Source organism: Heterocephalus glaber, unplaced genomic scaffold, assembly GCF_053883595.1.
Source record: "Heterocephalus glaber isolate CG9 unplaced genomic scaffold, H.glaber_assembly_v1.0 deba00001564, whole genome shotgun sequence".
Classification (NCBI taxonomy): Eukaryota; Metazoa; Chordata; class Mammalia; order Rodentia; family Bathyergidae; genus Heterocephalus; species Heterocephalus glaber.
Window position 1 is genome coordinate 20,459,905 of NW_028258351.1, and position 24,149 is coordinate 20,484,053.

At 45.8% G+C, this 24,149-nt stretch overlaps 1 protein-coding gene across 5 annotated transcripts in view; it reads right to left on the reverse strand.

Moving 5' to 3' along the window:
• Window positions 1-24,149, reverse strand: part of Pik3r5 (phosphoinositide-3-kinase regulatory subunit 5) — a 64,134-nt gene that overhangs the window by 13,313 nt on the left and 26,672 nt on the right. For 3 of the 5 annotated variants that reach the window (XM_021238272.2, XM_004857513.3, XM_021238271.2), the window contains 4 exons: window positions 11,207-11,322; window positions 9,231-9,331; window positions 8,107-8,175; window positions 7,188-7,326 (listed from right to left, as the gene is read on the reverse strand). In XM_021238272.2, the coding sequence (XP_021093931.2) occupies window positions 7,188-7,326; window positions 8,107-8,175; window positions 9,231-9,331; window positions 11,207-11,309 (412 nt within the window). In that variant the 5' untranslated portion in view covers window positions 11,310-11,322. Of the gene's footprint in view, window positions 1-7,187; window positions 7,327-8,106; window positions 8,176-9,230; window positions 9,332-11,206; window positions 11,323-14,233; window positions 14,297-24,149 lie in introns of all 5 variants that reach the window. The other 2 variants (XM_087191816.1, XM_087191818.1) reach the window with 1 other exon arrangement.

Sequence of the window (24,149 nt, forward strand, 5' to 3'; positions counted from 1 at the left end):
TCTTTTTGTAAGTAAATCATTTCCAATCTTTTGTTATAGTGACAGAAAGCTGACTAACATACTAGGCCACCTGAACATGTGGGACCAACTTTCTGAGGCTGTGTCTTAGATTAAGGCTACAAGAGCTGAACAACAACACCACAAAAAACTTGCTTGGATTGTTCCTGTCTCAGGTCCTAACAAGTGGGTAATGAAGAGGATCCAACCCACATGGGCAAAGAATGGAGCCTGGCAGGATGGAGTGGCAGCAAGCAGTCATGGTGAAGTTCAAACTCTTTTCCCAGGCATTCAAGAACCTCAATGATTGAGTCAGGTTTGCCCATCTAGGCCTTCCTTTCTCTTTCTTCTCCTCTCCTCTCCTCTCCTCCCCCTTCCCCTCTCCCTCTCCCTCTCCCTCTCTCTTTCCTTTTTTTTCTCTTTTTTTGTGGTTCCAGAAATCAAACCCAGGGCCTCACACATGCTAGGCAAGCGCTTGACTCCTGAGCTACATCACAAGCCCGTTTTTCTTTTATTTTTGACACAGGTCTCATCAAATTGCTCAGGCTGGCCTTGAACTTACTATCCTCCTAGTTTCCTGAGTAGCTAGGATTACTGGCCTGACAACTGCCAAGAAATGGTCACTCTGCACAGAGCAGCTGACTGTGAAGACCAAGGACACAGGAAAACCTACACTTCTGCCATCAAGCAAGTACTGCCATTAGCAACACACCTGTAGATGTGTTGGTGCTGAGGATGTGGGGAGGTTCCTGGGCATAGGTGAGGCAGGCAGTAACTGAGCATTTCAACTCAGTTTCTTCTTACAAAGCAAATGGTGAGATTCTAAGGAACCAGCAGGGCCAATGCACAGCAGGGGCCAGCTTAACTGTATCGCAGTCCCAAAAGGAGACTGTCATGTTAGTTCTCCAGTTTGTATCATCAATGTCAGCTCATAGTTGACAGTTTGCAAGTCCAGCCTATAGCAGACCCAGGCAGGACACTCCCAGCACTCTATTTTTCTCCCAACTAGGGTTCTGTGAGCAGCAGCATCCTGCTCTCCCACCTTTGGAGTCCTGGATTCAGAGGAACTGGAGACTTGTGGCCATGTGGCCTCAGCAGGGCCTGGGTGGGGAGGTAGGAAAAAGCCTCCATGGGCATCAGAGGGGGATATAACCAGGGCAGCCTGGAATCCCTGGCAGCTGGGAGTCTGGGAGCAGAGAGGTGGGTGGGGGTGGGGAGGGCTGTGGTCAGGAAGGCAAGAGGAAAATACTAAAGGGGAGGAAGCTGGCAAACAGATCACTGTGTATGCAAAGTGGATTTCAGTTCATGAAATGAACAAGCCAATGATAACAAAAGACATACATAGCTGTGACCCCACAGAATGCCTGTGGGATGAGGTTTCCAGCTTCACAGAGCCACCAGGCCTGGGAGTAAGGTGATACCTGTCATTCTACCCCTTTCACCAACCTACCAAAAGTCCCCTTAACATGACCAATCTGAGTTTCCCATGCCACTCTTACAAGTCATATCTGGCAGAAACTCCTAGGTATCAACCCAGAATCCCTACTAATGGGACACTTGGCAAAAACACCAGTTGGCAAGTCACTTTTCTCAACTTCCCTTGAAGAAAGTGTTGGGCAGACCCAACTTCCTTCATTTTATTAACTGAGGTGTGGATGTGATGGTCAGAACTCCAGCAGCCATTTTAGACCATGAAGAGCCCTTGAAGACAATGTCTCCAGCTAAGGATGGTGGAGCAGAAAGATGAGAGAAGGATGTTCGTGGGTCACTATGCCAATACTGGACTATCTTCTTCCAAATGTGTGTGTGGATAAGAGAAAAATACACCCCTAGGAGTTTATGACGCTGTTATTTTGGGCTCTGTGAGATAGTCCTAAATGATCATATCCTGTGATTTCTGGGACATCTGTCCTCTGATCCTTTCCCTAAAGCTCCCCCACCCACTAATCAATGCCTGATGTTCATTCCTTCAAAGACACTAAACCTTTCACTCCACACCCATAGACAAAAAATATAAAATTCAAATGTCTGTGATGAGTAATAGCCCAAGGGAAATGTAGTGTCCTGCAGAACACTGACAATTCACCCACCACCAATTGGTAGGCAAAACCGGCTACCCAGGTTTTTCCCTGCAGGTATTTGTGGTGTCCCAAAGGGAGGAGAGTGGGAGAAAGTCCCCAAGGGAGGAAAGTGCTTATAAAAAGACTGCTAGGACAGCCCAGGGTCTTTCTATCACTTATGGTCACCTGTCTGTTTCTTTGTAGAAATAAAGTTTTATTCAAATGCGAGAAGAATATGCTATGGTTTTTGCAATCAAAGACACATATTCAAGTGGTAGAGGTGTGTTAGCCACATGACTGTAGGTAACCTTCAGTTTCATCATCTGAGAAATGGGCATAATACTGACTAGCCAGAGAGGTGATCTGATGGATGCATGGGACCAACATGTGGCAGTGGTTCATACACCATAACTGCATAGTAAATGCAAGCTTCACATCTTTGTCCTCTTCATTGTCACCGCCACCATCATCATCAACAACAATAAAAGTATTGCCTTTAGGGAGACTCAGAGAGCTTAAGCATCTAAGGGCATCAGGTGGTAAGTGGCTGTTGTGTCTTTTGTCTAGATGTTCCCCCAAAGCCTCTGCAGTCAAAGATGGAGCTTTTTGGAGGTGGCTGGATCTGGCTGTGTGATGCTGGGATGGAGGGTATGTGATTACTACATTAGTCCGCTGATTGGCTTAGCATATTTCTGGGTGTGGATAATGGAAAGGACCACCCTGAATGAATGTGAATGAATGGTACCACCCAAAAGGCTGGTAGCCTGGAAGGGATAAAAAGAAGAGGCAGGCTGCTGCTTGCTGCTACTTGCTGTTTTTGGCTGTGCTGCCTCCTGCCTGCTTTTTTCTCCTCTTTGATACCCCTCTGCCATGCCACCCTGCCTTGGAGCCAGCCAATTATGGACTGAAACCTCTACAAACTGTGAGCCAAAATAAACCTTTCCTCCTTTCACTTTGGGTGTTGGGTGTTTTTTTCTCAGCAACGAGCAAAGTAACTATAACAGTGGCAAAGTGTAGGTCTCTCATACCAGGGTTCATATGGCTTCTCTTACACTTGGCTTTGTAGCTTGCCCAAGGGACACCGAACTTCTCTTAGTCTGAGTCTTCTTACATACAAAGTGGGAATGTGAAGACTCCTTCTCACTTTGCAGGGCTGTGGTCTGGGCAAGATGTGATCCTTGACGTTTGTAAGCTTTGACATTGTTGAGAGACTCCTGCATAAGATGCCCACTGTTGCTGTTCAGGATTACAGATCAGTTCTTTCCTGGCAAGCATTGTGGTCTGCATTGCCTTTTGGCAGAGTTAAGTATTCAATAAAGCATGGGGGTGGAGCCCAAGAGGGCTGTGGTGGGCAAGCCAGTGGCACCGTGAGGTTTCCTGCCGCCCCCAGCGTGCAGGCAGAAAGTGACCCCAGTGGAGGTGAAGTCAGGAAGAAGGAGAAGGCCCTCAGCCTTGATAACCAGCACCTTTCCTTTGCCACTTGGCCACAGTCTCCATGGCAACTAGGTCCCTAAGGCTCCATGGGTGGAGGGCCCATCTCCCCAGGTCTCTTGTCCTTTTCTCCCTATGACCATGCCCAGACCCAAGTCTTCGCCTAACATCACCCCAACCCCTACTGCCCCCGGGAGTGTGAAACCAATGTAGGCAGCATCCATCCTCACAAACTGCTCTGAGAGGGAGGCATCACTATACTCCCATTTTATGGATGAAGAAACTGAGGCTCATTAAAGTCAAATGTCTTTCTGAAGGCCCACCACTACTGACCACCAGACCCAGACCTCGGATTTGAAACCACCATGGTCTGGTACTAAGTTTGGTTGACCACTCAGTTATCTGGCCTCTTCTCCAAGGTCAAGTTCCCTGGTTTCCATTCTAGCCTTCTCCCACTGCTACCCATTGCCTCCCTCAGCTAGGATCACTGGATTTGGGGCGATTTAGGAAAAAGCATCACCAAAAGTCATACTAAAGCGTTTTCTAACAAATCTACCTCAAGGTCATGTAGAAGAAGGAAATTTTATATAACCTACTCTTTGCTACTGATTATGGCTCAGGCTCTGTGAAATTAGAGGTTAACTTCTGGAGAAGAGATAAGTTGCAATTGATTTTTCTTTGGTAGAAAAGATTATTCCGAGCCAGGCACCATGGCGCATGCCTGTGATCCCAGGTACGCAGAAGGCTGAGGCAGGAGCTTCCCAAGTTTAAGGCCAGCCTGGGCAACTTAGGGAGACCCGGTCTCAAAATTCTAAAAAGGGTGGGGATATAGCTCAGTGATAGAGCACCCCTGGGTTCAAGCCCCTAGTACTACAAGAAAAAAAAGAAAAGGTAACCCTCAAAGTTACGGTATGGTTTTATTCCCCTCTATGATCATACCTAGCTTACGTGAGACTTACATCAGTTTCTCCTGTCTTTCTTTATATGGTCTTGCTGGTTGCCTCAGCAGTAGTGGAATACATCTCCCACACGGGCTCACTACATAGCTTCATGAGTTTTTCAACTGTTTGAAAATGATCTTCTGACATGAAGAAGAGTTAATGCTTTCCCATTTCAGTTTTGATTTCCCTTGAAAAGGAGAAATTTCCAGCATGGATAGCTGGGCTTGAGCTTTCCTGTCCAGGCACCTGCCCAGAATGGAACTCCTGCCCAGCCACTTACAAAAATATCCCCAGGCATAGCGTGCACTCACCAAAGGTGAGCCAGCTGGCTCTACTTAAAATTGGGAAGCAGTCTCCCCACAAGCGACGCCCCTTCCCCAACCCAACATCTGCCTTGCTGATTTCAAAATAAGGAGTCAGTCCGATGTTCAGTATAAACTGAAGGCCCTGCCATGGCTTATGCATTTAGAATACTCTTTATCTCTCCAAATTATAGAAGGGAAGAAGAGCTTTGCCTCCTGATAAAGGAACTCCAGTCACCAGCAAGAAGCCAAAAGAGGGCCAGATCCTTTTGATTTGGGTGAGTGGGAGGAGAGGATGAAAGACACTGACCTTAAACTCATCTGCTGCCTTGAGAGCTTAAGTGGGCAGACTTTTTCTAATGTTCCTGAGCACCTTTCCAAGCCAAATATCTTTTTCCAACACTGGTTTAAGAATGCCACTTTGTCATATAACAAATTTTTATATATTCATTCTATTTGTAGATACTGTATTTTGTTCAATTACCTAACTATTCTCATACCAATACAGTGGACCGTCAAGTTTACAACCAGCCTGGCATACGAACAACTTGGGTTGTGACCAGAATTTTAGTTTTAACTTACAACCAAAGTCTTGAGTTATGACCCGAAAGCTACAGATTTAACCCTTAAAGAGTTCTGGAAGGGGGCCAGGGATTTAGCTCAGTGGTTTTGCCGCCTGCTGCACAAGTGCAAGGACCCGAGTTCGCTCCTCGGTACCAAAAAAAAAACAAAACAAAGAAGGCTGTGTAGAGGAGCCTGAGCCTTCTGTTGACCAACTTGAGTTACAACCATCCCTCTTGAACAAATTGAGTTCCTAAGTCAAAGGTCCACTGTATATGCTGTCTTTTTGTGTGTGTGCTATCTTAATAACCATAGCCCTATACTACTTTTAAAAGATCTAGGAAGGCAGATATCTCATTCTGACTCTCCTTCAAAAATACATAAATAAAAGCCAAGAGCGATTGCACAGGCCTATAATCTTAGCACTCAGGAGGCTGAGCCAGGAGGATCTCAAGTTCTAGACCAGCCTGGACTATACATATACAGTGAGACCCTGTCTCAAACAAAACAAAACTCAACTATAGAAATATAAATAAATACATAATAAATGCATAAATAAATACTACTTCAGAGGATTTATTCTTTCAAATAGACTTTAGCATATTTTGTTAAAATTTAAAAAGATCTTGTTGATCATGGTTACATTTATTCCTGTAACATCTAATGCCATTATGATATTTATTCAATTCAACAACATGCCTCTTCAATTATCTGTCCTTCAGTAAAGTTGGTTTTCTCTATGTTGGTTATTCACATTTCTTTATTTTATATTTTTAGTTGTAACCATAACATGGTTGTTCCCCCCACTATGTTTTCTTATTGGTTGATGTATGGGAAAGCTCTTAACTCCCTGTTTTCTAGTTCTGAAAATTATTCAGTCAGGTGATTCTCATAGATTTGACAGATAAGCAATTGTACAGTATAATGTTACCTTCTCCAGATGAGGAAATAGTCTTTATGTCTTTTGCATAGGCAAAAAGGCCTATATGCAAAAAGAGAAAGATAACTGAATTTAGTGGAAACACCTCTAGTGTTTCACCTTAGGCTGTTGCCATATTTTATTTATAGCCAGGTATGGTGGAGCACATCTATAATCCCAGCTACTTGGGGGTAGAGGGCTGAGGCAGAAGAATCACAAGTTTGAGGGCAGCCTGGAATTCTTGGCAAGACCCTATCTTGACATTTAAAAACTAAAAATGGCTAGGGATGTAGCTTAACACTCCCTGGGTTCAACTTCCTTGGAATATTAATGTGATAAATTAATATGAGGTGACTTCTCAGTAAATCATACTTGATTATGTTTTTTCTTGCTCTATCAAAGTTTTCTTAGATGTCATTTTCATATCTATAACAGCATTTGCAATTTCTCAAGAATTTCTACTTTTCAGATCCTATACATTAAAATTCGGTCAGCCCCAAGTCCTTGTCCATACTTGTCATAGCGGCCGTGAACCTGTCCATTCCTACCACTGGCCACCTTCCTTGGCCAGAACTGAGGCAACGCATACGTACAATTTCCTTTCTGTTCCTGGAGAAAGAAAACAAGTGAGGGCTTCCAGACAGTATTCTGGGGTCTCCTCTGGCTGACCTGGGCAACCTTAGAGGCCCCTTGGCTAACCAGAACAGAAGCAGACAAGTGGTAAGCCTTGCTTGTACTAAAGACTCTGCTTTGAGTTCCCTCCTATGTTTGTTATCTTTGGCTTACACAGAGTTGGCCATCTGATCCTGCATGCACCACAAAGTGGAGACTCCGAAGTTTTGACCCAAGCTGCAGGCAGAGATGAACCAAAGGTTGCAAGGTGAGGAGAATCATATCTGCAGAACAGTTTCAGAGGCGATAGAAGCATTCTGAACACGTTAGCCCTGCATCTTGTGCCAGCCTCCCCAACACTTACCTGGGGCCTTGAGTTCTGCATTGATGAAGGTGAGCAGTTCCTGGCAGATGCTACAGTAAGGAACAGGCCAGGTCAGGAACTGGTGATAGGTCCTGGCTGCCTTCAGAAGGAGATCTGAGTCTGGTGGGAAATGAGGTGTCTAGGATGGAGAAGGAGCAGCAAGCAAAGATCTGTGTAAGAAAGAGCTCACTGCTATTCCAGGATCACTTCTACTCCCTTTCTGGGATGTTTTAGAAAGGATGAGCATCTTCTGGGAGTAGTGTATCACAGGACAGTGTTGGGAAGAACTAGAAGTGACTCACAGGGAATAAGTTACAGATGCAGGATAGTTCTACAATAAGAGTCTTGTTTCTACCTAACAGACCATGGTTTAGTCAACACTTGAGAGAGCTTCTCTGCAAAGCTATCACTTTAGAGGGCGTTCTAAATGGTGCCATTGCTGCCACTCATTTTGGAGTATGAATTTCAATGCTTAAATCACCTTTATTTAAATATCCTCAGTAGAGAGAAATGTTTATTCCTTGAATGGATTGTCCTGATGCACATGATGTCATTTGGTATCACTAGTCTGGTGAATACAGGGAAAATCAGTGAGTGAAACTAACCATTGGGATGGACTTAAAAAATCTCTCCACAGAATCTCTTTTGTGACTTCTGAACATGCTGTCACAGAAGTTTCTCTATGGAAGCCCAGAGATGGCAGGCACCATGGAGGCCACATGGAGATATTGGAAGCCTCTCAAAATGGCAGCTCTGAAGACATCAGGGATTGAAACCCATATCAATGTCATCACTTGATGGTTTCTCTTTCTGTTTACCCCCCCGGGGTGTGAGGGGTGTGCCCACTTTGGGGATCTTTCTTTCCTTTCTTCCCTCTCTTTCCTCTCTTGCTCTCCTGTCCTAGCCCACCTGGACTTACACAGAGGACAGTGGAATAGAAGAGCAGAGCCAGTGGGGTGAGGAGGTCATAGGTGCCCTTCTCTTGGACCTGCATAGAAAACAGAGAGGTTAAAATGACATAAGTCTCTTGGCCTACTCTGAAACTGGTGGGGGTTAGAGGCACTGAGAAAACCCTACCATCTCTTCTGAGCTTGACAGACTTCAGCAGGGTCAAATTTAGACCTCCCTTTCTCTGTACTATGAATAGAAGATGTGTTTGACATAACTGCTGTCTGAGCTCCTCTACAAAACCCTCTCCTACTGCTACACAGCAGTTGATCCTTTATATTTAGCTTTCTAAATTAAGCTCTCTAGAGGTGGGTTAGCTCTTGAATAGGTTTTCTTGTGATCAGCATATAAAAGCATCAGGCAGGGCCAGGGATTTAGCTCAGTGGTTTCGCTGCCTGCTGCACAAGTGCAAGGACACGAGTTCGATCCTCAGTACCAAAAAAAAAAAAAAAAAAAGCACCAGGCAAAAGATGATGCCAGAACTGTGACTTTGGGTGCCTTGATAAACTTTCTTCTTATAGGAGTGGCCAACTGAGGGAGAAAAATCACATGTTTTCCAAATCACTAGTGCTTCTAAAAGCAAGACAAAACTTAAAAGAGTCTTCTTTATAAAAAGAGCCAGAACCCTCTCTAGGGACACACAGCCAGTCTGAAACCACAGCCCAGGTCAGCATTAAACATACTCCACAGTCATAAAAGCCCCATACCAAACTGTCAGGAGAGGCCTCAGTTCACCTTCCCCATTAGCTTTCTCTTCCATGTCTTTGTTGTTATGTTTTCCTTTGGAGGAAAAGAATTCAATAAAGCTTCCTCCCTCCTTTCTAGCCAATACCCTGACTTACAAGCCATGCCTGTCCTAAGAAACAGCTTACACTTTTGCTCCTGGCTCACCTGTTACATATTCACCCTAGGAAGAATACAGCCCTTTCTAGAACCTCTCAATACACCAACACTGCTAGAATAACAAAACTCATGGGATCCAGGGCCTTGGCCAAGCACCCTCCATCCCTGGTTCAGGTGCCCCAGGACTGACCTATTTCTCAACTCTAGGAGGCCAACCCCCTCTCCACCCTCCAATCCTGGGCTTAGTCTCACCTCCTGGGTTTTCTGCAGGATCTGCTCCAGGAGGATGAGGAAGTGGCCTGGGTCCCTGCTGACGAGCTCCTGTAGGCTCCAGCAGTTCAGACACAGCCCGGCTGGAGAGAGAGTGAAAGAGGCAAGTGGTCAGTGCAGGCCCCGGCCAGCTGCCCTCAGGCAGGCGGTACAGAGAAGGAGAAATCTATGCTGGAACACACCTTACTGCATGTTAGGTTGCACTGGAGCATCGTTTTCTAAAGTAGGAGAGGCTTGGAGAAAATGTTGGACCAACACTCAACCCTGCTGTGCCCCCCTGGGACATAATGACCCATTGCCTATTCCTCTGTGTACAAGAGACTCAAGAGCCATGAGGACTGGGGCTCCAGGCTGGGATCCCCTCAGAGACCAGTGAACATGCCAAGACTAACCCTGCACCTCTGGGGGGGGCATTAGATCCCCACAGCCCTGGTTTCCTGCAGAGGGTGCCGGTACCTGGGAGACCCAAGGCAGTTAGATCAGAGGCAGAGAGGAGCCATGGTGAGCTCCACCTGGAAACCCAAGAGAAAGACTGAGACAGTCTGGGACTTCCCAGGACTGCCTGGCAGTGGAGCTGGGGCAGGGGAAGCTAAATTTATCTATAGTTCAAAAGATAGGATAAGCATTTGTCACTGTAACTTCCCCAGACTTTCTTAAATTGGTTGATCTCTGTTTCCCTGAAGTCAGCGAGGGCAAACCCCTAAAATTTAAGGGGTGGTCACAGGGATAGGGGCAACTGTGTGTCGATGAGTGGAGAGTGACAGCAGAAAGGGTGGAGATGAATTGACGGTGAATTTCATGGACCTCAGCCCCAATCCTCTCAGAGGCCTGGGCTTATTTCAAAGTTCTGGAGCCCCCTTAGATTGTGTTCATGTAGTCAAAGGTATCTGTAAAACTCACAAAAGTCAGATACTTTCATATCTTTTTACTTAATGCTGCCCTAGGCTTGGGCTCCATCAAAACCTGGGTAGGAGGCCAGAAGCAAAACCACTACTGACCACTTATTGCGTGCCAGTGTGGCACTGGGCCTTTGCATATATTTTCTCCAAGTCTCCTACCCTCTCTTTGGGAAAATGGTTCCTGTTATTATTCCCATTTTACAGAGAAGGCAAATAGGGCCCTGAGAGAATCATTGGCTTGTTCAAGGTTGTACAGCCAATGAGACAATTTTAATTCAGATCTGTCTAATTCCAAAGCCAGGAAAAGCTCTCTGAGGCAGTGACAGTTGAGCTGAGACCTGCTATGCACGATTTCACAGGAAGAATTCTAGGCAGCAAGAGCAAAGATCTTGGGGTTAGAAGCAACTAGGTCTGTTTAAAACTGAGACACTGTGGGTATCTCATAGAGCAAAATGAGATACAGGATATAAAATACCTTTTTTTTTTTAAACAAAGTCTCACTATGTAGCCCAAGCTGGCCTCAAACTGTGATCCTCCTGCTTCAGCCTCCTGAGTACTGGGATTGCAGGTATGTGCTGCTACAGCCAGCTCTAACTGGGATAAGGAATTCTTACAGAGAGACACCAGCCTTCAGAGATACAATAGCCCCAGCCTGTAAACACCCTGCTTCTCAGTCCTGGGGAGCATGGAGCAGAGGACTGTGTGGAGAACTGTGTGGAGAGCTACCTGCAAATGCCCAGCTGCTCTTTTGGAATCAGCAGCTGTGGTGTTTCTAAGCAGGGTTGGTACCCTCTTCAAGGGGCTATGCGTCTAATATATGCTAAGGGAGCACAGTACCACCCTGAGCAGGATGAAGAAGATACCTGGGAGAAAGCAGAAAGAGCCACACGCTAAGGACTTATTCTGCATCAGGTGTTATGTCAGGCACTTGACCAGATGAAGTCTAGCGACTTGCTCAAGTCACACACGCAGTGTTTGAACCAGAACCCTCCAGCCCCTACACTGGGCTCAAGGCTGCCTCTGGCCCTCAGAACACCTCCTCTGCTTCCCTAGACTGACCTGACCAAGATGTGGAGCAGCGGCCCAGGGTGAGTCCATGCAAGCAGCGCTCCAGGGCATGCTGGATGCGGTCCTCTGTGCATGTCGTGGCCCCTGGCTGCATCCTGAGTCATTGCCTGCAAGGGAAGACAGACACCAGGTCACCTTGTTGAGCTCCCTTCCCAGAAAGCACCTGGCTTGGGGAGCACTGGGCCCAGAAGAGCAGCAGCAAAGACAATTGGGAATTCCTAGCCCGGTATAGTGAGCCCACCACTGCTCTGCTTGGGTACCTCAAGCGACACATGAGAGGCCCAGCTGTCTCCAGGGCAGAAGCAGCTTCCAGAAGGTCACACCCCAGCCACAGGACTGAGCACTCAGAGGCAAAGCATGAATAGAGGAAGTGAGCAGCCAGGGATGGGAGCAGAGAGGGGAACACAGGCCTGCCTGTTGGCAGGAGGGCTGCCAAGTGCCAAGGAATGCCCAGAGAAAGGCCAAACCCCAGGAGGACCTCGAGGGGAAGTCAAAATCACTTGGAGGATTTTTTCTGAATCTCCAGGCCTGTGACCCCAAGTCCTCCAGGGACAGCTGCATTAGCTGTGTCCATGTACTGGGCACTCCGCCGGTGAAGTGCAGGGCAGGTCTGTGCCTACACATCCCCACTCCTCTCCCACTATGCCCTGGGCTTGGGTACCCAGGCCTCAGGCACCTATGTCCTTTCTGCCTTAACTTCTTCCTTTGCCATCTTTTCTTTCCTTTCTCTGAAGTTTGATGTCTCCAGTTATCCAAAGCTCTTGCCTGGTGCCCCTTCCTCATTCTCCAGGGGATCCTTAGCTTAGCCACAATGCCACCAAGGAGAGGACTTAAGAAAAGGCTTTAGCACCAGATGAGTAACTGGGAGCCTCCAGCAGGGCCAGCCCAGCTTCTTGGTTCTGGGTGAGGGCTGCCTGCATCACAGGCAGTTTGACACAGTGGGTAGGCCTGGCTCTGGCATCCAGCAGTCTTGGACTCAACTCTAGACTCTGATACTTGCTAGCCATGAGACTGACAATAAATGATTTTAACTTGTCTGAAGCTTGGCTTGCTCCTCTATCAAATGGGGATGGCACTGGTACTAATCTCACAGGGCTGCTGGGAAGGTGAAGGATCACAGTGGATGCACTGAGCAAGCCTCCATGGCACCATCACTATGGTACCACAGTCTTCACCACCAATCACCCCTGACCTGGGAATTTCACTACATTCACCCCTTTTGAGCAGATCTTGTCACTGGCCAGTGGGACCAGGTCACAGGCAAAGGCAAGGAAGTGGCAGGCTAGCTTCATGGATCTGGGGGCAGACAAGGAAACCAGGAAGAGGAAGCTTAGAGCATGCAAACGACATGCAAAGAGAGATGAACTCCTAATCCAGCTGTGTGACTGGAGCATTCAGACCTCAGAGTCCCCATGCAGGCAAATCCTACTTCCCCAACTAGTGGGGACCACACACCCAGAAACAAATAAGCCCTTGATGAGCCATTCAGCATCGCCTCATTGATGTCTCCAGGGGGCTGAGCATTAGAAAGCTGGGACTATGTAGGGGTAGGACACACAAAAAGTGGCACCCATAGGGGCCGGGATTTAGCTCAGTGGTTCTGTCACCTACCTCGTAAGCACAAGGACCTGAGTTCAATCCCTGGTACCAAAAAAAAAGTGCCACCCATGAGTCCATCCTGTCACTGATTTACTGACCACTTACTATGTGTTGGGCATGCTCCTGGGTGGGAGGCATACACATTGACAATTAAACAGACAAAGCGGGAAGGAATCCCAGGTGACAAGTGTATGAAGACATGATGGTGCTGTGCGGGGACATATGTAGAACCCATCTAGGTTTCTGGGGGCTCTGAAGAAGAGAGATTTCAGCTGAAGGAGGAAGCCCAGGGAAAAGGAAGGCAAAGAGTATTTCTGAAGGAGGTGACAGCCTGTGCCACCGTCTGGGTGCAGGATTTCACTGGCAAAGGCATTAGACTCTAGAGCATGGGATCCTGGGGCTGAGCAGGCCTCAGACACAGCCTGACCTTCCTTTTCTCTGGCTGCTGGAGTGGCAGACAGAGTCCGGAAAATCTTGCATGAGTGATTCAGGACTCAGGGCGCTGGCTGTTTCCACTAGTGATACTTGGATATACCAAGACATCTCTAGGCCCTTTCGTGGCAACAGCTACCATTGTTTTTGGACCAAATAGAGAGTCCACTGTCCCCAGCCAGCCTGGGGAGATTCCCAGTGCTTTGCCCCTCCCTCACCTTGGACTGTGCAGTGCCTGGCATGGATGAGTCCCTATGAGGATCAGCACGGTGATGGGGCTCTGCCCTCCTCCCTTCGGTGGCATCCCAAAAACAAGACCTGCTGGAGGAGCCAGAATACTGGGTACCTCTCATGGATGACTGGGGTGCAGGTGGCTGGCCCAGCTGTCCTAAGCCCACCCTTTGTCCTCACAAGCTGATTCTTCCCCACTAGCTCCAGGTTAAGTCTCTGGAGGGAGTTACAGGTCTCCCTGGCAGGTCCTTCATCTCACTGAAGAGGAAGATGGGAACTAGAGTGAGTAAGGGGCTTGTACACCGAAGGCAGGGATGGGCAGAGGGAGATCCACTATACAGACCAGGCAGCCTGCTAGGTACACACACTGCCATTGTAGGCTCAGCTGCTCAGCCAGCAAACCCACTCAGCTGCTCCTGTGGGGCCTGGGAACAATGGCAGGGCTGAAGGGCTGAGATGGGGCAGGCGGGGCATCTGGCAGGGCCACTGTAGGGCAAATCACAGACATGAGCTCCCTGGTGAGGTAGGGTGCTGGATGCCAGGATCAAAAGCTAAACTTGAGTGGATCCCTTATTACTTCACCCCAGTTGGCCACCAGCGGGGTGCCAGAAACCAACAGTAAGAGGCTGACAGCTGAACAACCATTGCAGGATGCTAGTGAGACAGGAGGAAGAGATGGGCAATTAGTGGCACAGAGAAGTCAAACAATTTGCCTGAGGTCAAACAGTTAGCAGGTGACGAAGTCAGGGCACTCACCCAGGAAATCTGGGTTCTTAGCCATTACAGTACATTGACCCTTGCCACAGTCAGATGCAGTTACTGGAAGAAAAGTAAAACCAATTTAGGCTTCTACCCAACAAGTGCAGACTCAGTTACCATGATAGAGCTGGGGATCTCAATTCCCGCCAAGTCTCCCTATGCCAGCCGCCCAGCACAGCCCTGCTTCCTCCAGAGAGGAAGATTTCAAGCTCAGAAGATAGCTGGCCAGAGAGGGGACAACCATCAGTCCTCTCCTAGGGAAATGACCATGGTGGCATGCAGGTGTGTGGATCCCAGAGCACAGGCTGAACTGTGTAAATGGGGTTTGAAGTGTCCCCTCAGCCCAGCCCCTGATGTGATGGACGGCTGGTCTTGCCTTGAAGCAAGCAGGAGCCACTTATGTGTCCTACACAGCCACGATGCAAACGCAAGACACAAATACACATTCTCAGCCAAGTCACTCCTACCATGCCCCTGTCTTTAAGGGTGTGAGGCTGTCAGAGCACAGTGTCCTGGGGTCGCTGCCAGCAGGCTTCTTGGAGCACCAACAGCTGCCCCCCAGGGCCCCCTCAAGGCCTGCTGACCATGGCTTCTCCCTCCCTTCTCCCTCTTGGTCTCAGTGTATCCGGTTCAGTGGAGACTGCCAAGGCCTTCTCCAAGGAAGCACCAGTACCCCCGAGTCTCTGGACCAAGTTTCCAGTGTGCCAGCCTCCCTGGCATCTTTGGGCCATCTAGAGCTTGGCCCCAGCTCTTCTTAGAGTCAAGATTTTCTGGGCACTGGACCTTAGGGGCCCAAGGAAGTCCAGTTGAGGGGCCCTCAGCTGAACTGCTCCGGGGTCAGCCCAGCACATAGTGGCTCAGCACCTCCGCCTGGCATGCTCATTTCCGCCTGATGACTCAGTCAGTCAGCAGTCATTCCTTGTGACTTGTCGGCAGAAGCGTGCTGGCTTTGAGGAGGGAGAAGATGGTGGGACCACCTCTCTCCAGGATGATGTTTTCAAAAGCTTGGCAGGCCAGGCCTGGCTTCCCTGATCCCACTCCCCAGCCCCGACTTGGTAAAAGGAGCCCCCATTGTGAAATTCCAGTACTGCCAGGAATGCCCCCCCCGCCCCACTTGGGATGGTGTTGAAACATTCACAGTGGGGCCTGCCCCACCTTCGAGTTCCTCTTCTGAGCCAGCATGGAGGACTCAGAATCCTTCCTGGGGACCCTAAATAGCACTTGGAATTGGGGATGGGTGTGTGGAACCCAGGGGGCACAGGGGAATGCAGGTGTTTCTACATCCTCTTCCCATGTTGACGTGATCCCTTACACAGGAGGGTCATCTGCCACCAGCAATAGGGCTGGTAAGAGGGATGGGGTCTCCCCTGATCTACTCCCCATGGCAGCACCCACAGGGCTTCTTTCCTTGGGGAACTTCTCAATCAGTGCTAAAGGGCAGAACTGGAGGGCCCACATTTTACAGGGAGGGAGACATGGTACTCAAGCTTCTGGATTGCACCTGGCTCTGTACTGCTTTCCTAGTGTTCTGGAATATTCCAGATCTCTGCTTTGCAGCCCTAGTCCCACAGATGGCAAGACACGGGAAGGAGGGTACAAACTATAACAAATTAACTTAATGGCACTGTAAGTGATGAATATAATCACATGGAAGGGGATAGAGACTAAAAGAACTAATTTAAGTAACTTCAGCGCATAGCATTTTGCATGGATACTGTGAAGCAAACACTGTGTTGTAAGAGCCAAAGCCATACATCTAGGTGTCCTGGAGAAGTGAGTGCTCCTCCTCCCCAGGGTGCCCCTCAACCTCAGAGTAACCAATCTCTTTAGCCTCTGCTGCATCCTTCCTGCGTTGGAAGTGAGAATTGTTTCACTGTGTCAGAGAGGAGATTGTGCCATAAGTAGCCACAAGGAGGAGAATGGAGCAAAGAAGGGTGAGTTGGGCCTTGGAGGATGATAGGAAGGGGGAGGTGAAGAGAGACACAGGACTGAAGTGGGTGGAATCAGCTGGAACTGTGGGCCTTGGTGCACTTGTGTTGGTGTCACCTAAAAATACAGAGCATGGCAGGTGTGTTCTTGGGGTCCAAAAGAGATCAAGATTAAACACAATGAATTTACATATGGAAAATGTTTAAAATAATGCCCAGTGCACAATAAGCATTCAATAGCTGCTATCTATTAGCTATCAAAGTGCTTTCATAATGTACATTTTTGCTGCCCGATTCTACATGACTTTGGGATTTCATCAAGAAGTATAATGATTCTGATCCAGTTAGACTTACTGGGGATATAACCCAGAGCCTTTCATATGCTAGGCCAGCCCTCTACACTGAGCTACATCCCCAGGCCCTAGAGTTTAGATTCTGGATGTCTTCCAAAGGCCTATGTGATGGGCCCCAGCCTGTAATGCTATTAGGGGTGGTGGGATCTTTAGGAAACAAGATAGACTTTTTGGGAGGGGGGGCACTGGGGATCGAACTCGGGACCTTGTGCTTGTGAGGCAGGCACCGGAACCACTGAGCTAAATCCCCGGCCCATAAGTTAGACTATTGAGGGCATGTCCTTGAAGGGGCTATACGATTCCAACCCCTTCTCATCTCTCTTTGCTTCCTGGCTGCCATGAAGTGATCAGTATCCTCTGCCAAGTGTTCTCATCATGATGTTCTGTCTCACCACAGGTCCAAAAGCAACAGGGCAATCAACCATGGACTGAAATCCCCAGAACTGTGAGCCTAAATAAAACTTTCTTCCTTATAAGTTGTTTAACTCAGGTATTTTAGGAAGGAAGGAGGGAGGAGGAGGTAGGGAAAGACTGAGGGACAGCAGAAAGAAAGTTAGGCAGGCAGGCTGTTGCTGAGTGGACATTTTCACCTGATTATCCAGTTTAATGATCATAATCACCCCATGATATAATAATAGTCGTCCATAATTCCTGCAGCTCAGGGATAAGCCATTTTCTGCTCAGGTTCCTGTGGTCACAGCTCTTACAGGCTGACAGAACTCCAAGGAAGTTCATCTAAAGTTGGCCTGACTCCCAAAGCCCATGTTCTTTCCTATATGCTGTTCATAAGAAATCATTTCTGCCCTTTTCTAGACATTCAAAGAGCTGAGTACGCTGTTTTGCCTGCGTGTTATAATTTGAGGTTTCCAGAGATGTTTTTCACAAAAATTGTCTGAATGTTTATTATTCATGATTCATTCTCCCTGAGTTAGTGCTGCTTACTTTCTCTGTCTTAGTTTATTTTTTAAGATATAAGAGTCCCAGAGGGATAAGATGAATGACCAGATGAGCCTATTACAGCAGTAACAGTAGATAATGGGCAGCAGATAGACTCCAGTGCCAGAACAGGGAGGAAATATGAAAAGGTAGGTGGCGATGGAGGGTGAGGGAATGGAGAGGAGGAAGATGAAGCAGAAGTGTGCAGAATGGGAGACCCACTAAGCCGTAGAAACAAGTCTTTACCGCTCTTCAACTTTGCGCAAGCCTTCTTCATCAAACACAGGGCACATGAATGCTCAGGAAGACCAAAGTTGTGGTTAAAGCCAAGAGTAATGGGCTGAGGATGGAGGGAGGGGAGGGAAAGACACTCACAGCACACGCCACAAACTCTGGGCCATATACTGTGCTCAGGGCTGTTAGTACAGCATCTCATTATTCTGCACAAACCTAGGACTCACTGAACATACAGCAATTAGGATGAGAAGCTCCGGGTGGCTAAATGATTTTCCCAAGGACACACAACTAGCAAGCAGCATAGGGAGACTTTAAATCCCGGTCTATCTGACTGCTCTCTACCTAAGTAGATAACTGAAAAGAAAACAGGATGATGGTGTTGCCTTCACATATAATAATTATAATAACAGCAGTTAATGGGAACTGAGTGCTTGGTATGAGCTGGGCATTGCTCTAAGTATTTTCTATGAATTAATTCCATTTGTGATGCACACCTTTATCTCCATTTTGTAGATCTATAATGTTGAGGCACAGAGCACTCTCTCTTCTGGTAGGTGGTGTGTCACTAGGAAATTTAGCACCTCTGTCTATGGAGAGGAAACTATCACGGAGCTAGAGATGGGCAAAGTAAGTTACTGCCAAGATGGGGAAGCAGAGATGGGCTGTAAGAATTTACCAGGGTATAAGTACCAGGCATCAACCAAATCCTAATGGCCTCTGGATTACCCATTGGCACCTGGCACTGGAGATTATTTAATCCTGCCACTTTTCACTTTTAGGCCTGTCTTGTTTGTTAGCAAATCCTCACAGTGCCATAAAGGGGCAAACAAATGTAAATACCCAATAAGGATCAATTACAGGTATATTGGCAGCTTTCTGAGTTTTCTAGGAGTAGAAGAATATTAGGGTTGTGACAAATAGCATTCATTATAGGCTGCTCACTCTGTATGGATAGAATCACGCCCCATTTGTTAGATGAATGTGAATATTTCACAGGTTGAGGCAAAGGAGATTTGCTTCCAGAGCACTGTGACTTCCAGATGCTTTACCATCAGATTAACCCTGGATCTAATCTATTACCTCCTTTCTCATCCAGCTTTGCTCCCCTCCTAGAGTAATAAACCATTTACCACCCTATCTTCTCCAATCAATCCAGCAGCAGAAAATTGTTCTCAATCACTGGCACATCCATGTAGTCTAAATTTTTTCACTTTCTCTAAACTCTTGCCCAATTATTTATATATATATTTAAAACCTCTTGCCTTCCCCCTCTCCATCCCATTCATGAATATGGCTTATTAGTGTAAACAAAACTTCTCTACGAGAAAAGAAACTATCAAGCCTTGTGAACAAAACTGAAATCAGAAACTCCCCAATATTTGGCCAGGTGTGGTTTTCATAATGTTTTATGAAGCAGACTCTGATTTCAAGACTCCCATTTAGCTTAGTCTAGAACTCTCCGGAACTCTAAGGGACTGTTTACTATGACATGAGGGTGCCAGGCAGTGATTCCATTTCTCACCCAACTCTCACTAAATACATCATATATTCTCCCATATATATATATGGTGTTTTGGGATACATAATGTATATCACATGTGTCTCTCTGAGAGAGACAGAAACATACATTTCTCTAGATACAGAAAAAAGTTGACATTTGCACACAATTCAAATCAAAGACCAACACTGACAGACCAGAATCAGGGCCCGTCACCTGCCTTCCTCTCCACAGCCTATTCTGTTGGGTCTTCTTGCCTATGATCCTATATTTGGTGATTATTCTCCTGTAATCACCAAAACCATCATGATAGCATAGGACAACATTAGGTCTAAATCAGATGAAAATGTGTGCAGGAAATCCAGGCTTCAGCTCAGGCCAAAGTCTTAACAGAAGTTGTGTGGAGCTGGTTTCATGGCTGACTACAGTTTGGCCCCCAAGGAGGTGTGCATATTTATCAGATACTTGATCTCCTTTTGTCTTCTCTTTTAATGAAGACTAGAGTGTAACATTTGCTGAGATGGAGGCGTTTGGGGAGAGGATAATTTGGGAGGAGAAAATAAAGTTCTACACTGTATAAGTTATGTTCCCTTCTGACCCCAATGGAGAGGTATGGGCTACAGCCTAACATCTGGAGGCTTAGAGAGATCAGTGGTCAGTGAGGCTGTGAATCATGTGAAGAGGAGAGTGGAGAGCCAGGCAGCTCATCCCAGGGCATGCTATGTTTAGAGATGGCACGTGAAGAATTGTCACAGGACACTGAGAAGATGTGGCTCATTGAGTAGGAGGAAAGGATGATGTCATAGAAACTCAAAACGAGGATATTTCAGTGAGGGAGGGTGGCCGCAGCTGCAAGGTCTCCAAAATGAGGCAGAGCAGTGGCCGCTGGATCTGGGGACACAAAGGATTTGGTGATTGTAGAAGGACTTGTGTAGGGCAAGAAGACCCAGCAGAATAGCTGAGAATATGGTTGGGTTTTACGAGATGCCCCATCATCCTTCTGTGGAATTCCTTCTTGTTTTTCCTTACCTAGCGTAAGTTTATTCTGGTAATTTTGACAAAAAGAACCTTAAGATGTTCCCAATCCTATTTTTTGTTTGTGTGTTTCAATCTGTATCTACATCTAAAAAAGAACTAGCCTATACTGGTTATGTGCCAAAGAGAAAATAGCAATTATCACTTAAAGGTAAAATTAGGTACAATAATATTTTTTATTTTGGAGTACTGGGGATTGAATCTATAACCTCTGCACTGAGCCATATCCCTAGCCTTTTAAATTTTTATTTATTTATTTATTTTATTTTTCTTCTTTTTTTTTTTTTTTTTTTTTTTTTTTTTTTTTTGAGACAGGTTCTTGCTAAGTCACTAAGTTGCCCAGGTTTTCCTATTCTCCTGTGAAGTACAACTACAAACCCTGGGTATTATACACATAAGAGACTCTGAAAGGTAGAGGGAGGGTAGACCAGCTAAGGATCTTGGGAACGAGGAATGACATGGTTCCCTGTGTTCTCTTTTTGCCTCATATATTCTAAACTTATAGCAGAAGAACTAGCTAGCAACCTGGAAAAACCAGTGGATACAGATTTCCTAAAGCCTCAAATCCAAAAGCCTGATTTCTTTAACCAAAGGTTGAGGAAAGAGGCAGCACAGCAAGACAGACAACTTTCAAACAGTAACTGCTTTATTCCAGCCAAATCTCACAGAGAAAACTGCGGTGCTGCTTCTACCACTAAAGGCCAAGGAGAAGCCTAGAGTTCCATGTTGGCCATCTATTATGGCTTGTGTTTAGATGTCCCCCCAAAGCCTCAAGCAGTCACAGGTGGGGCTTTTTCTGGAATTGATTCATGGTGTAATGCTAGGATCAAGGGCCTTAGAATTAAGGGTGTGAGCACTACCTGCCCTAAGTAGTCTGCGTAAGCTAAAAAGAGCAGAGAGACCATTGAAGGGCCCTCCCTTGATACCTTGTTGCTTTTGTTATCTTCTGTCTTCCATGGACTGTTTCTCCTCTGCAAGGCCTGTCTGCCATACCATCCTGCCTTGGAGCCAGCCAAATAATGACTGAAATCTCTACGAACTGTAAACTAAATACACCTTTCTTCCTTTAACTTTGGGTGCTGGATATTTTGTCTCAGCAATGAGGAAAGTAAATAAGACACCATCCTATAAAAAGTATCCCCAGCCCCCTGCCATTGGTACTGTCTAAGCCAAGAAGGGAGCCCGGTTTTTCATCCCCACGATGTCACAGACCCTGGGATCAGGGCTTCCACTGGGGACCCTGGACTTCCACTCCCACTGGACAATGAAGAGCCTCTATCCTCCAGTGGGATGGTGTTAGGGGAAGTCTGGTGGAGAATCAAGACTTTCAATACTGCCCAGAAAGTAATGAGATCATCTCATCTCTACACTCACCACCATTGGGATACGGGAGCAGTAATGACGTTTTCACACCCCTCCCAGCCAGATAGGTATCTGTGGAGGTCTAATAGGAAGCTAGAACTCCCACTCCTCCCAGCCAGATAGGTATCTGTGGAGGTCTAATAGGAAGCTAGAACTCCCACTCCTCCCAGCAATGATGAGGATCCCCTCCCCAAAGTCTGGAGACATTAAGTCAGTATAAGCCAGGATTTCCACTCCCACCTGGCAGTAGTGATGCAAAGCTCACCACTTCCTCTGTTGGAGAAGTATTAAAGAAAACCAGCTAAAGTATGATTTAAATATGATTCAGATCCTCATAACTCTCATAATGCCCAATATGTTCAAGATTCAACAAAATCTAACTTGCCACATTAAGAACAAGGAAGATCTTAAACTGAATGAGAAAGGACAGCCAATAGTGTCAATACCCAGATGACAGATGTTAAAAATTTTAAAGCAGGGGCTGGGGATTTAGCTCAGTGGTTTCGCTGCCTGCTGCGCAAGTACAAGGACCCGAGTTCGATCCCTGGTACCTAAAAAAAAAAAAAAAATTTAAAGCAACCATCAGTAAAAATACTTCAATGAGCAATGATAAACTACATGTGCACAAATGAAAAATAAGAGCCTCAGCAGATATATAAGTAAGTACTAAATGGAAATTTTACAACTGAAAAATTTTTAATCAATGGATGAGCTCAACAGCAAAATAAAGGATGCAGAGGAAAAATTGGTTAACTTGAAAATAGAATAATGTTACCTAATCTGAACAACAAGGAGAAAATAAACTGAAGAAATATGAACGGAGCCTCAGGGACCCTAGGACTATAATAAAAAGGTCTAACTCTCATGTCAGTGGAGTCCTAGTAGGAAAGGAGAGGGAACAGGGCTGAAAAAGTACTCAAAGAAACAATGGCTGAAAACTTGCCAAATCTGGCAAAACACATAAAACTACAGATTCAAGAAGCCGTGCAACATAAACAAACTAAAGCCAAGAAATGCATACAAAGACATCTTGTAATGAAACCTAGAAACAAAGAAAAAACTGAAAAACAGCAAGAGAGAAACAACACTTTACCTTGGAGAAAAAACTAATTTGAATGACAAAGGATTTTTCATCAGAAATCACAAAGGAAGTGGAACAATATTTTTCACATGCTGGAAGAAAAGAACTGTCAACCCAGAATCCTATAGCCAGCAAAAATACCCTTCAGGAATGAAGGGGAAATCAATGCATTTTCAGCTGAAAGAAAACTCAGATGCTGTGTTACCAGCATGCCCACCCTAGAAAAATGGCTAAAGAAAATTTTCTAAACAGAAATAAGATGATAATAGAAAAAAAATCTTGGGACATCAGGAAGGAAAAATAAGGTAGGCAAAAATCTGAGTACATATGTCTCCTCTTAAGTTTTCTAAATTATGTTTGATGGTTGAATAAAAAATTATAACACTGTCTAATGTGGTTCTAAATGTATGCAAATTAAAGATAATTACAAATAGGGAGGGTAGAGGGAAATGAAGGTAAGGTTTCTATACTTCACTAGAACTGAGCACATCAATAGACTGTTTTAAATTTTGTATTTATAATATAATATCTAGAGAAACTATTCAAAAAACTATATAAATGGGCTGGGGATTTAGCTGTGGTTTTGCTGCCTGCTGCGCAGGCACAAGGACCCGAGTTCGATCCCTGGTACCACAAAAAAAACCCAACTATATAAATAATATACAAAAACATTGTAGGTGAAATAAAAATGAATTCTAGGGCTGGGGATTTAGCTCAGTGGTTTGGCCGCCTGCTATGCAAGCGCAAGGACCCGAGTTCAATCCTTGGTACCAAAAAAAAAAAAAAAAAATGAATTCTAGGGCCAGGGATTTAGCTCAGTGGTTTCGCCGCCTGCTGCACAAGCGCAAGGACCCAAGTTCGATCCCCAGTACCCAAAAATAAAAAAATGAATTCTAAAAAGTTCAAGTAATATGTAAGGCAGAAAAATAGAAACAATAACTATGAGGGAGCAAGAAAACCAATAATAAAACAGTAGCCTCGGGCCCTGGCATATCAATAATTACATTACACTTAAATGGTCTGAATATATTAATTAAATGAAAGAGATTGGCAGTGAATTACAAAACATGATCCCAAGCATTTGCTGGTATGAAACTCACTTCAAATATGACATAGGGAAGTTGAAAGTAAAAGGATGGAAAATATATTATATTATGCCAACACTAGCCAAAAGGAAGCAGGAATAGCTATATTAACATCAGATACAGTAAACTTCCAAGCAGAGAAAATAATGAGACACAGAGATGGACATTATATAACAACAACAGGGTCAATTTACCAAAAAGATGGAGAAATCTTAAATGTGTCCACACAAAGCAGAGCTGTAAAATATGTGAAGCAAAAACTGAAAGAACATAAAGGAGAAATAGGCAAATCCATAACTGATAGAATAACTATAAAGAAAACCAACATTTAGCGAACACTCCACTCAACAATAGCAGAATACACATTCATTTCAAGTATCCATGGAACGTATATCAAG